This window comes from Carettochelys insculpta, chromosome 23, assembly GCF_033958435.1.
Source record: "Carettochelys insculpta isolate YL-2023 chromosome 23, ASM3395843v1, whole genome shotgun sequence".
Taxonomy (NCBI): domain Eukaryota; kingdom Metazoa; phylum Chordata; order Testudines; family Carettochelyidae; genus Carettochelys; species Carettochelys insculpta.
In genome coordinates this window covers 18,664,610-18,677,520 of record NC_134159.1, presented here as the reverse complement: position 1 = coordinate 18,677,520, position 12,911 = coordinate 18,664,610, and the positions used below count along the sequence as shown (strand labels likewise).

The following is a 12,911-nucleotide window of genomic DNA, read 5'->3' as shown; positions in this document are numbered from 1 at the left end:
AAACAGCTAGACTGACAGCCAAAATGTATAACATTGAACCACCAAACCTTGCAGCTACTTTCTTTTTTCTTTAATATAAAGCAATAAAGTATCATTTTCCTAAACAGAAAAAAGCAGCAACATGGTAGAAATATTCCACATATTTTTATCTAGTGACCTCTTGCTAGCTCTAATGTATAACTCATGATGGGACAAGAGAAGCTAGGAATCTCTCTTTTCCACTACGCAAGCTGCAAGCAAGCAGAGTAACGGAACTTGTAAAAGCATCTGCCGACAGTGAGGTACTACATTCATCCTAAATGAAGAGTGAACAAAGGTTGCTAGGAAAATAGGAGCAAAGCTGACAGCTTTTACAAGCAAAATTAGAGAATTCTCTCCTACAGAGACTGCTATCTGTTACAATCTTAACCCCAACTGTAACAAAGATAACATTTAGCCACCCACAAAAACCTCCTTCATTATGAAGAGACACCCTCCCTAAGACTGGGTGCCCTGGTGTACATTGCTGTCACCAGTGTCTGCACAGCTTCAATACCATTCAACAGAATACTTGAACTTTTCTCCAGAGGATCCACATGAGACTGAAAAAATCAAAAGTATTCCATTCTTTCCACACATAAATAAAAAAGGGGAAATAACGTTCCCTACATTGAGAGGATCAGGGTTGGACAATTGGATGCAGTCACACCCATCCTCTGGAATATAAAAGACAAAAGGTCCACAGAGCAAGCCTTTTCTGCCCCTTCCCAGCCACAGTCTACCAGGGTCTCCACAGAGCACCAGCGTTCTTCAGAGATGTCTGCTTTGGAGTGTTCTGGCTAGAAGGGGAGCAGATGACCTCTGGAGCAGCTGACTGGCTCTTCTGGAAGTGACTCAAGAGCTTGCTCTGAGTTTCTGTTTGGACTTTATGGAGAGACAGAAAATGGAAAGCCTCCTGCAAGCACCTGGAGTAGCCTTCCTTGAAGTCGAACTGAGAGTTTTTATGGATGGATCCTGCAGCTAGAGAAGGAAAGAGAGAGGGAAGGAGAAAAGGAGACCAAGATTTAGACTCATTCATGTCACTCTCTTGAGCTTCATACAGCACATCTCTGGATTGCACAGAGCTGGGTCTGAAGCCAAGTCTGATACTCACTCTTTATCTGCAGCTGGCTCTGCTGTTTCAGGTAGCTGACGGTCATCTCCAGGATGTCGGCTTTCTCCAGCTTGGAGTTGGGCTGGTGTCTCTGGAACTCCTTCTCCAGCAGGAGTTTCAGCTGCTCGATGCTGCTGTTTATCCGGTCCCGGCGCATTTTCTCCACCACCGGCTTTCTCAGCTGCAAAAATCAGGACAAAAGATTTGCTTAGAAAACATTCTACCTCTGCCACATCTCTGGACTCTTTGGCCCATAGCTCAAGCGCATCAAGGTAGTACAGGCTAGCTCCTCAGCTGGTGAAAAATGTCATAGAAATAGAGCTATGCCTATTTGTACCATCTGAGGTTCCAATCCCATCTGTTTCACTGAAGCAGTCTGCAGAACAGACTGTGCCGCTACTTACCTTGTTTTTCTCTTTTGGTGTCAGCAGGTTGTGCTCCATGAAAACAGTGCTGGGAGCCATCTGGCCTGAGCAAAGGAGGCAGATCTCAATTGTGCTGAAATCCTTTGGAAGTGTGCTGCTGGAAGCTGCCTCTGCCCTATATTTATACTGCGCAAGCTTTTTGAGAATCTGTGGGTCTCTGACTTTGTTGAGTTTCCCACACTCCAGAGCCAATCAGAGATAGGCAGGACAATAGAAGAAGCATCTATTCTTGCATGCTCCATCGCCAATGAATAGCTGGGGATAATGACCTTCTCTCAGATGAGCAGGTGGGGAGTGTGTGGTACGTGAAAGCCTGGTCCAAATTACATGTTAGAAGCTGGGAAAGAGCTTGCCCTCAGTGAGAAACGACGGCTGACTGACGCTGCAGATCAATAGCTTTCTGGGCATACGCAATATTCAGTTCACACACAATGGGGAATGCAAGGGCCAGTTGCTGATGGCGGGAAAGAAGCTAATCTGTGCAGAGGCATAGATGGGATTGTATCTCTTTGGAAAACACACTCACAGGCACACACTCCGGACGTGCACATGCACGGGACATGCTGACGGAGGCAAGCAGCATACCTGCTTGGAGATCACTGGGTTCACTAGCTGCTGAAAATAGACTTTATTTTGCTCATATAAAACTAGGGTGGTTGTTTTTTCTTTGATTTATTTGTTTGAATAACGAGCCAGATTCTAAGTTCTTCCTCTGTTGCTATCAATGCAAGTGGAACCTGACTCAAGAGTGTGTGGACTCCATGACCTGGCTCAGGATAAACAATGCCCTTTATTGTGTGTACACACATCTATATAAATTGTTACTTGCTTATTTGTAGAGAGGACAATCTTGTGATTAAGCAGAGGACTAGGAGGAAGGAGTTATGAGTTCTGTTTTATGATGTCCTGGCTGACCTTAGACACTTCACTTCTCCATCTGTGAATTTCCCCTCTGGGAAAAACAGCAGCATTGATACTTGATTTATCTATTGTAATATGTATGAGAGAGAACCCAGAGGTGAATAAAGGAATGAATTAAATAGGTGCTGAACATTTGTAATACATTTGCATTTATGCACTATCTTCATCCAAGGATCTCAAAACATTAATTTAGCCTCACAACCCAGTATCTTCCATCCTATCATGAGGTAGATTTGTGTGTGACTATCCCCATTTTACCAGTGGGGAAACTGAGGCACAGAGCAAATGTAATCCATTGAGTCACAAACACAAGTGGAAATAGAAGCCCAGAATCTTGATTCCCAATCTCCTTCTCTAGCCTACATTCCACACCATGATTTGATCCTATTGGCAGTCTCTGCTCTAACAAAACCTGGGACTGCACTAGTAAAAGATGCTGCTGTTTGGATATTAAGATGCATTGTTAGAGCTGCAGGAGTCCAATGAATAATAATACATCATCATCATCAATAAATTGCAGTACAGTCAGCCTTCTTGAATAGCAAGGAGTCCTCGCTCCCTTTTCTGAGCATTCAGTTAATTCACACGAAGTTGAGTGTCAAAAGGGAGCAGATCAATTTCTGCACCATCTATATGCTTAGAATTGCATGGAGTCAGCCTGATAAAAACAGTACACGTCTTCCATTCAAATTAGTTACATTACAATGCTATGGTTAAAGGATGGAGCCAGGCTGTTGCTGCCTGGGGTTCTGGTCCCAATTTTGTTCCAAACTCACTGTGTGAACTTAATCTGGTCACTTTATTTTTCTGTTCCTCAGTGTTCCCGTCTGTGACAAGGAGATTACAACATTCTCTTTTAGGACTCTTCGTATGATGCTCAGGTTTATATCTGATAAAAGTATTTGGGGATCATGCCATGGAATGTAATATAAAACAGTGTGTAATTTACATGAAAGCGAATCCTCATGCACACACTTAGCCATCTCTCTCTAGTTCAGTTCTTAAAACTAGGTAAAGCTTAAGTGACCTCTTCCAGGATCTGCTTCTCCATTGTACTGCCTCTGATTAGGCCCCCATTTTTTGTACAAAACAGCAGCTGTTGAGCTTTAAGTCTTTTATGTCAAGTTTTAGGAAAGTTTTGTGACACCATCTCACGTTTCCTCCAAATCGTGGGGATTAGTTCCAAGCCCACGTAATGTCATGTAGGCACCACGCTGTCAGTTATCCCACTCCCCTCTTACGGACAGCCTCTGAAACAGAAACTCTCATGCAGCACACTCGTTTTTAGGGCTGATTAGCCAATGGCACATAGGGAGAAACATGCCCATTTCCCACCCCGCACACTCACCTAACAGCTTTGCTTGAGATTGTTCCTGCTTTGCAGATGAACTTCCTAATAACTATAAGAATAGCCTTAAATTCTCCCTGCAACATCAATCACACATATGTCCTATGTTTTAATCTAACAAAACAGTTTTAAGTGTCAGACGCTCCTCCCTGTAATAACCAGTCGTACAGGACAATCAAAGCACTTCCACACTCACCAACTATGAGTGGGGTAGGAGGACATCTGTGCCCTGTGAGTTTTCTGGCCTAGCACAGGACTTTTATTTTTGTGGCAGACAAATGAGCTTTCAGTGGGAAAGCTAGTTAGAAGAGAGGTGGAGTATGCAGATGACCTGTGTTGCATGTGTCTGTTCTCTCAGTTTGGGCCTCTGGCTGCATCTGGGATTTTGTGCTATGTTTCAGAACACATGTTCTGTCTAACAGGGAACCATGGGGTTAGACTCAGAACTGGCTGGATCCTCAAAGCTGTTAGCTGAATGGAGTGGGGTAATTAGAGTCACTTTTGTCCCCTCAGTTGGTATAAATCCAAACAATTCCATGGACGTCAATGGAGCTATACTGATTTGCATCGGCTGAAGTCTGGACCTGGTTTAGAGGACATGTTCTAAAAACAACAGAAGTTACAAACAGACATTTTACTTCTCAAATGAAGGTAGCCTGAGTTACCAAAAAATTACACAGGGCCAAATTTTGCCACTTTGAATGGCTAGAGCCTCATTGAAGTCAGTGGGAATTTCATTCTATTAAAGACTGCACAATTTGTCCCCTTGAAAACAGAACAAAGTATCTGACACTTACCAGCTCCCCATGGCTTCCGGAAAATGATATGTAATGCAATCCCTGCTCTATCTTCCCCACCCTACCAAGAAACCTGCCAATAAACCATGCAGGGCAATTACTTTCTCCTCCTGTGTGATTTGTTATGGTAAGTTTGAAATTTGATGGCCCTTTTTACCAGAGCCATTTGATTATGGTAGGGTTGGGGCTGGGAGTCCTTGAATCCCAAGTTTTGCTCTTGACTCTGGTAGGAGCTCTGTGGCCTGGACTGAGTCACTTAACCGCTACGGGACTCAGTTTCCCTGGCTGTAAAATAGGGATCATCCTAAGGTTTGTTTCATTGCTCGCTGGGGTGGTTCATCTATTGTTTGTAAAGTGACAGACTGATTTGACAGCAACTTTTCCCAGCCTCTCTCTCAGTCAGAGACACCAAGAATTTCATAGGCCCTGAAACAAATTTTCTCAGGAAAAATGAACTAAACACATGGCTCAATAGTTCTCTCAGTGGCTTTGCAATTGCCAAGAAAAATTAACCAACCAGTGAAGAAAGAGCTTTCAAGCAGCCTGCCACTTTGGCAGTCCACAGGAGTGAGCTACTGTCACTCGAGTGTGATTTGGAAATCCCAAAGTGGGGCAGGCAGTGAGCCACATTCAACCCTGGCGTAAAGCTACAGGTGTCAATGGAATTACATCCATGATCATAAATTTGGAATGCATTTATGTCCCCTAGTCAGAATGATTGCTTTCTACTGCAGGCCTGGAGCACACAGCACTGGAAAGCAAATGGATGATGACTGCAAGAGCCTACATATAGGTACCAGACTTGCAATGTGGATTTAACGATATCTTGCCTTCCAGCCTCTGCCAGATGTTAGCTTTCAAGGTGTTTTACGGTAGCTGCTGCTTTCTCAAGTCCTCAGAGATCATCACTGCTCTGATAGCTTCCTTTTGCATAACTGCTACCCAGATGGCCTGTTGGGAGCAGGATTTCCCATTGAACACAATGCAAAGTCAAGCACCATTGCTAATGTGGTTTGTAGCCAGGCACACTTCCTTTGTGTGGGGGATGAATATCATTAAGAAATGGTGTGGGAAACTTAGAGGTACACAAACGTCCACAGCCTTATGTTATTAAGCTGCTTACTGTGGTACTTAGGAGAAAAGGAAATGCAAAAGACTCTGTGTGAGGGAAGGGAAAGGTGGCAAGATCTTGGCAGACTTGGATATACAAAGTTAGCATTGCACCCTGCTGACCTTACTCTGGGAAGACTCCTATCGGGCCAAATCCTGAAACATTTTCCCAGGGGAAACCATCACTGAAGCCAATGCGAATTTCAGCCTGAGTAAAACCAGAGTAGGACTTACAGATCTGACCAGAGCCTTTGACACTTCTAGGGACATAGTCTTATGTCAGCTACAACAATGTAAATCCACAGCAACTCCATCACCTGAAGTGAAGGATCTCTGAATTTCACCAGCATAACTGCAATTGGAGTCTGGCCTTTCATTCCAAGTGTCTCAAAGCCCTTTTCAAGCATTTATGAACAAATGAGGTAAGATATCCCATTTCACAGGATAACTGAACACCCAAAAGGGAAGAATCTGATTTTCCTAAAGATTTGGACCTATGTTTTTTTAGTCACTTATGCATGTGTGCAAATCTTGTGGTTTGGACACACAAGTGGCTAAACAGGTGGTTGCATGTGCAAATCCATATCTGACCTGTCACATACAACAAGCTCAAATGTAAAGCAGACATGCAAGTGACCATCTACTTTGAAAAACACCCTCAATCTGGCAGGTTCTATGTGACTTTTTAAAGTTGCTGCAGGAAGAATGACAGATGTGGCAATAGCCAAGCCAACACAGCCATCCTTCCTCTCCTGCTCTGTGAATCAGAGAGCTGCAAAACCTCCACACTAAAAGAAAACAAATCAGGGTCTGCTGAAAACTTAGAATTTGGCCTGTATCTGGCAACTGTTTTGCTACAGCTAACTACAATTAACAGTGTTCCCAGTAAACTATGTGCTTGTGCGGAAGCTCAGGAGAGACTGAAATGCCGCCCAGATGAGTAGAGTGCCCGCAGCTAGAGCTTTTGTTTCTATTGGTGGTGCACAAGCACATGCCTCACTGCACATGAAAATTTACTATGCACAGGGATGGAAAAGATTAGAGGGAACATTGCTCACAAACTGTGGCCCAGACATGAGGGTATCTGGGCCCAATTTCTGGTTTTGCAAGGTGGGCCTCCACATGAAAAATAACTTTGCTTTGTGAGAACTTTCTGGATTTGAATTCTCTAGGCAAGGATGCAGCAAGCTTCTCACAACAGTGCAAAACCAGTGGGCAAGTGCCCCAAGGTTCACTATTGCTAACATGCTGATCTGCAGAGGGGAGTGGCATTTGTTTGGACAGTTCCCTGATGACAGCATCTGTCCTGACAGAGCTGAGAGTGGTTAAAGCAGTGGCTCTCAAACTTTCATTCTGAAGATCCTTTTGCTACAGCAAGCCTCCAGGTGCGACCCTCATAAATTAAAAACATTTTTTTAAAACAAATATTTAACTTTTTTATGAATGCTGGTGATGAAGTGCATTTGGGGGAAGAGTCCAACAGCTCATAATCCCCCCACGTAATAGCCTCACAAACTCCTAAGAGGTCATGACCCCCAGTTTGAGAACCTCTGGGTTAGAGCAGACTGGACGTCCAAGGACTTCCAGGCTCTGTCACTTACGGACTGTGTGGCTTTAAGCAAAGTGCTTCACTCCTCCATGCCTCGGTTTCTCTAACTGTAACACCAGGAGAGTAACACTTCCTGGGGAACCAAGCAGCCTGGTTCACTGACATGTGCCCTGGGCTTTGAGATCTTTGATGAAAGGAGCCAGACACCTGGAATGCTGTCATTGCTGCATCCTCAGCTCTTATGCTCTCTATTCAGAGCTGATGTATGGAGCTGTATAGAAAGAAAACCTGCAAAACCCAGGAGCCGAAGCTGCATACTCCTGGGCAGTCAAAGCTGTAGGCAGCACACAAGCATGGATCAAATAACCATTCACAGGCCTAGTCCAGCTCCAACAAACTAAATGAGACTATTTCTATGGGCTTGGATCAAGCCTTTGGTCTAACCTTTTCTCCTAGTCACCCCCTATTCTGCTTGTGAGTGAGGGAGACTTAAATATCAGTCAGAGCTCCCAGTTTGAATTTCCAGCAATTTCTCTCCAGCTCCAGGGCAGTGATTATGCAGTGATTTTCCCGCCAACCACCATCCTTGCCGTTTTTTATAATCAGATTTTTCTTTCTGTCATCCTCCCGCCCTGTGTTTGCTACAGGCAGATGTGGGACCAAGGACAGGAGTATGTTACAGGCCCTCAGACTGTGTGAGTTTGGAGCTCGTCTGAGTTTCCCACACTGCTTCTCTATTCACTGCATTCAGGCAGAGGATAATGAAAGTGTGCCTTGCTACAAGCTGAATTAGAAATGGTATTTGACTTCCCTTTGTACTTCATAGAAGCCCTGTTCTGGGCAGACCATCTGCATAGCACTTACTGTGGAGAAAAACATTGATCAAGGTCTGTCAGCCTGAGCTGGGGGAACTTTGGAAAGTAATTCCTTGTGCCACTTCAGTTCTTTAGGGCTTTAACATCTGGCCTGTGGGGAGAAGGGTGCAGCTGATGGTTTAACAATCTCATTTCCTTTTAAACTTTTGGATGCTCTCATCAGTCTGTATGCGATACTCAGAATTTCTGATTCTAATGATGTGGTGAGAGATCATAGGCTGGGAATAACACCTAACAATTCACATTTTCAAACTGCTTTCCAAATAGTTGCTGATGGAGTTTCAGAACTCCCTGCTGAGACAGGGAGGTACTGTAGCTGCACTCTGCAAAGGCACAGGGAAGATCAGTCCATATGCTGCAAAAGCAGCCAGTGGTTTTGGGTGCTCAATTTCACCTGTGTTTTGCTGAAATGCAAAGCAACAGTTTTCACTTTAACTGGGTAGTTGATGCTTCTGAAATTGAGGTCCCAGGTGTCACTACTTAGGTACCCCAAATCCACGGCCATTTGTGAAAAATTTTAGCTGGAGTGATTAGCGTCAGAGCTGGGATGACAGGGCAGAACTTCCTGGCCCCCAAGCCTCTACTGACACCTCTTCCTGTGACCTACACAATGTGTTCAGTAACAATAGACTAGCTTTAGGGAAAAAATAGGATTTTGCTCTGTCAGCACTCGTGTCTTTCACTCTGCCAATACACCTTTACACGGATATGCCAGGGACTACCTCATTTTTAACTGGTAGATCCAAAGCTCTTGTGAACAGAAACTGCAATTTATATTAAATGATACCAGAGCTTAGGTAGTTTCATGAAACTGGAACTGGCCTTACGAGCACTAGCACAGATTACTGAACAGCCATCAGATGGTGATGAATTTCTACTGCTAAGTACCTGCCCTGGATTGGGACCAGGGATTTCTGGTATGCCTACACTGGGAGCACTGCAGCAGCACAGCTGTAGCAGAGCAGTGCAGCAATTACCTACATAAACAAAAGATGTCTCCTGCTGATGTGCTACATCCAAAGGTGGTAACGAACAATAGACGAATTCTTCCATGGAGCCCGTTCTGTCTACAGTGGGGCTTAGGTTGACTTGGCTTCTTCTCTCAAGGGTAAAAATTTTTCATACCCCTAAGCAAAGTAGCTAGGTTACTAGACACTAGTGTAAATTAGCTCTTAGAGGTGAAAGGCTCCATTGCCTATTACAAGCCTCTTGAACTATCTAGTCATCCATACCAGATGCAGCTAATGTGCTAAGGGTAGACTGTGGCTTTATGCTGGGGGACACTGCAGCGGTACGCTGCCCTGCTGGAAGCTCCTGAAAGCATTATGCCTGACGCCCTTTGGGGGTGCATATGAAACAGCACTAACTGTTCTAGCTTATTCCAGAAAGGAATTGTTATTCACAACAATCAGTGCTGAAAGAAGCAAGCCAGGATCTTGGCCCCCACCTTCCTCCCATCCCTGACCTCTTCCCTTTTGGGGGTCTGGCTTTGTTTATTGCACTAGACTCCCCTGGTCCTGTATCCGAGTAATGCAAGGAGCAGGACTGGTGGGGAAGTCTTTTAGCAGCCAGAGCTGAGCTCCTGATAATCTCCAAATGTGGATGGGGTTCAGGAGGCAAACAGCTCCACAGCCAGTTGTATGTCCCTCTGAGACACCCAAGCCCTGCTATAAGCAGAATTTTGTAGCAATGCAATTGATCCAGTGAGAACTCAAAGCTGATGCTACTTTCAAGGACATGGAACGAGTTCAAAGAAACATCCATATTAACTCTCACAAACCAAAGGTTGTGTCTACACTGCACTTTCATCAGCAACCTTTGGTCAAGGGTGAGGACAGCACTTTGTCAGCGAGTGATGCCTTCCTGCTGCATAGTTACTGCCCCTCATTGGGGCTGGTTTTATTTTGTAAGTGGGAGAGTTCTCCATTGTGTACTTTACACCAGTTAAAATGTAGACCTCCCAGCAGCACTGCTGGAGAGGTACAACTGTGAGTTGTAAGGTGCACAGTGTAGATATAGTCAGAGTTTCATTTACTGTGAGCCAGTTAGTTCGAGAAAGAGCGTGTGCTTTTATACTGGAAGATGTTAACGACTGCCATCCAGCTGGTCTCTGCTCTAGAGTCAATCACCAACCTCGTTAAAGCTGATGGTATAATAAGAACTTTTCTTTCATGATATATGGACAGAACAACTACATGTCTCTTTATGAAAACACCAGCGTTGCTTGGCTCTTTAACTGAAGTAATGTTTGGAAAATAAATGAAAAATGTACATGCTTTTTTTTCAAAATGCTAGAATTTGTCATAAATGAAGAAAAATGAAGACTGGGGAGAGGGTTCAGGAGTGGAGAGTAAGTGGCTTAGGGCAGAGGGTCTGTGGGGGCTCAAGGGTGGGGGGGTCTGCAGGAGAGAGGGGAAGCCCCCAGAGCCTGGTCCCACCCCCAGGCCACAGGGACACAGTTGGAGAGGGCAGCCTCCTGGAGTCTGCTCCCCCAGAGAGCCTGCAGGGGAGGGGGAGCGCCTTGGAGGCTGCAGGCAGCTCCAAGAGCTTCCCCACCACAGCCTGCAGGCAAAGCAGGGGGTGGGGATACAGAAGTCAAGGCAGGCGAGAGGTGTAGAAGTTAGGGCCAGGGTCTCAGGACAGGGGCTGGGAGATGTACGTATGGGGGGTGTTATTGGGGCCACCTGTTGCAGTGAGGGATTCTCTTTCTGCCCCTTCCCTTTCCATGTTCTGGAAAAACCGGGGATTTCAGGCATTTCCCACTTTCCAGGAATAACCAAACCTTGTGCTTAGTTTAAGTTAGGGTATGTAGAAGATACATACCGAATTGTGGTTGCAGCTCTTACAGATTAAGAGTACTTGAACAAACGTAGCATCAACAGACAAACAGCCTCTAAAATGTGTATCTATAGACAGACAATAAATAGCTGGAAACCATCACCCAATGGCAAGGCAAGTCAGAAGCTTGCTTGTTTTGGCTGAAGGGCTTCCTTGGCACGGATTGCAAATATAGGTTAAACTTTAGAGGACTGATTGGTTATAAATATGCGTAGAGAAATCAAACAGACGGCTCTGGGAGAAAGTTGCAAGACAGTGCTGCTTTGAAGCTTAGTACTCGTTGGAGTAGCAGACTTGGATTTTTGAATAAGGAAACTGCCCACTGTGTTTTGCTTACACTATATTCTGGACTTTGTAAATGAACAAGATTGCCTGGACCTGACTCCATCATCAGTTTCTCTTGTTAATGGAACCAACTTAGCAAGGCCTGAATATTGGCTCATAGCTCAGGCCTAAAAAGAACTACAATATTTAGGGCACCTCCCCTGACATGATTAAACAGAACAAGTTGTTGATATGGACAATGCAAACAGCCACAGTTCCACTAGACAGAACCAACTATTAGAAATATTGCAGAAACTTGTATAGCCAACCACTGATTGACGGGGTTAAAAAGAAACTTTCCCTCTAGGCAGGTTATCCCATCATTGTCTGTTATGGGGCTTCTTGCATCCCCCTCTGAGGCAGCTGGTACAGGCACTGCCTCTGACAGGAAGACACTGAGCTAGCTGAACCACTCTCTACATTCCAGAGATCATTTCTGTCCAGGATCTGGGGAGGTCTCCCTTTTGTCCCTCCCTTTTTCTGACCAGGCCAGGTTAAAGGCCTAGGAAACCCTCTATACTTACTTGGGGATACAGGGCTCAGTTCTGCTCCCATTTAAATCAACGAAAACTGCAACAGGCTCATAGATTCTTTAGCACTTGTCTGCCTGTTCAAATCCAGCCCAGGTCAGCAATATCAAGAAGGCATCAGCATTCCAGGGCTGTTCAGGGGCCTGTCTGGAATGGGTGGCAGTTCACCTTCTTAAGAAGTACTTCACTTAAACCACCACTACCATGACACTGCCTAGTAGCTCTGGAGCCGGGCAGGACTAGGGTCCACTGGCAGCCCAAGTGAAGGGTGAGGACCTTCCTTGCACAGTATACTCAGGAGTGGTGCAGGCTGGACATAAGCCTTGCACGAACCCTTGCTGAATGAATCATTGTACCATCTACACCCGTCTCTTTCATGTTTTTCAGATTGAGATGTGGGAGGGAAGTTCACCTGGCTGCTGTCCATGTTTCCATAGATCACTAAAGAACTTCAGCTTGGTACCTTTCACTGAAGCCATTTTAAAAATGCAAGGACAGAGGCTTGAAAGTAGATCTCACTGATTTTGGATGGGACAGGGGGAATGGGGAATAAATGTATAACCTGAGTACTTTGATAAACCCCTGCTCCCCAGGCAATGCGTTCCTTTGAGACATAACTGATTCCTGACATCAGGCACCAGCCTGCTCTCCTGGAGGGTCAGTGCTTTCCCACATCCAAACGCATTATCCTCCAGACCTTGCCTTTTGTACAACACACTCCATCCATTCATGTGCAAAGCAGCTGTAATCCCCAGCCTTTCAAAGTCAATATACTAGGAAATAATAAATCCCTCTTATGTGCCCTTGAATATACTGAGAGGTGACTTGTGGGAATTTCCACTAAGCAAAAAAAAAAAAAATAACTGCTTAATTTTTAAATTATTTTTAATACTTGCTTTGAGGAGAACATGTAATTGGCCCAGGAGTTTTTCAGGGTTACTGGCTTAAGCAGTTGAGGAAACAGATTTCAATTCTAACTACCTTGGAAATGCAGATTAGGTTGTATCAAGTGTTTTGTGTTCCCAGTGACCAAAACCTGTTTGCTATCCCTTAAGCACCTAA

At 44.8% G+C, this 12,911-nt stretch overlaps 1 protein-coding gene across 1 annotated transcript; it reads right to left on the bottom strand.

Moving 5' to 3' along the window:
- Nucleotides 1–757: 757 nt before the first annotated feature.
- LOC142025602 (transcription factor HES-5-like) lies at nt 758–2,183 on the bottom strand. The gene is made up of 3 exons (XM_075018117.1): nt 1,537–2,183; nt 1,133–1,313; nt 758–999 (listed from the first exon to the last, which is right to left on the bottom strand). Exons 1-3 carry the CDS (start codon nt 1,594–1,596, stop codon nt 758–760), a joined length of 483 nt encoding a protein of 160 aa, XP_074874218.1. The 5' UTR covers nt 1,597–2,183.
- Between the last annotated feature and the right edge of the window lie 10,728 nt (nt 2,184–12,911).

Bases quoted from the DNA above. Each gene is read 5' to 3' on its own strand.
- LOC142025602 (XM_075018117.1), bottom strand. From the start codon at position 1,596: ATGGCTCCCAGCACTGTTTTCATGGAGCACAACCTGCTGACACCAAAA. The intron at 1,314-1,536 runs GTAAGTAGCGGC...TGATTTTTGCAG, and splicing joins CACCAAAAGAGAAAAACAAG to CTGAGAAAGCCGGTGGTGGA. The intron at 1,000-1,132 runs GTGAGTATCAGA...TTCCTTCTCTAG, and splicing joins GAGCCAGCTGCAGATAAAGA to CTGCAGGATCCATCCATAAA.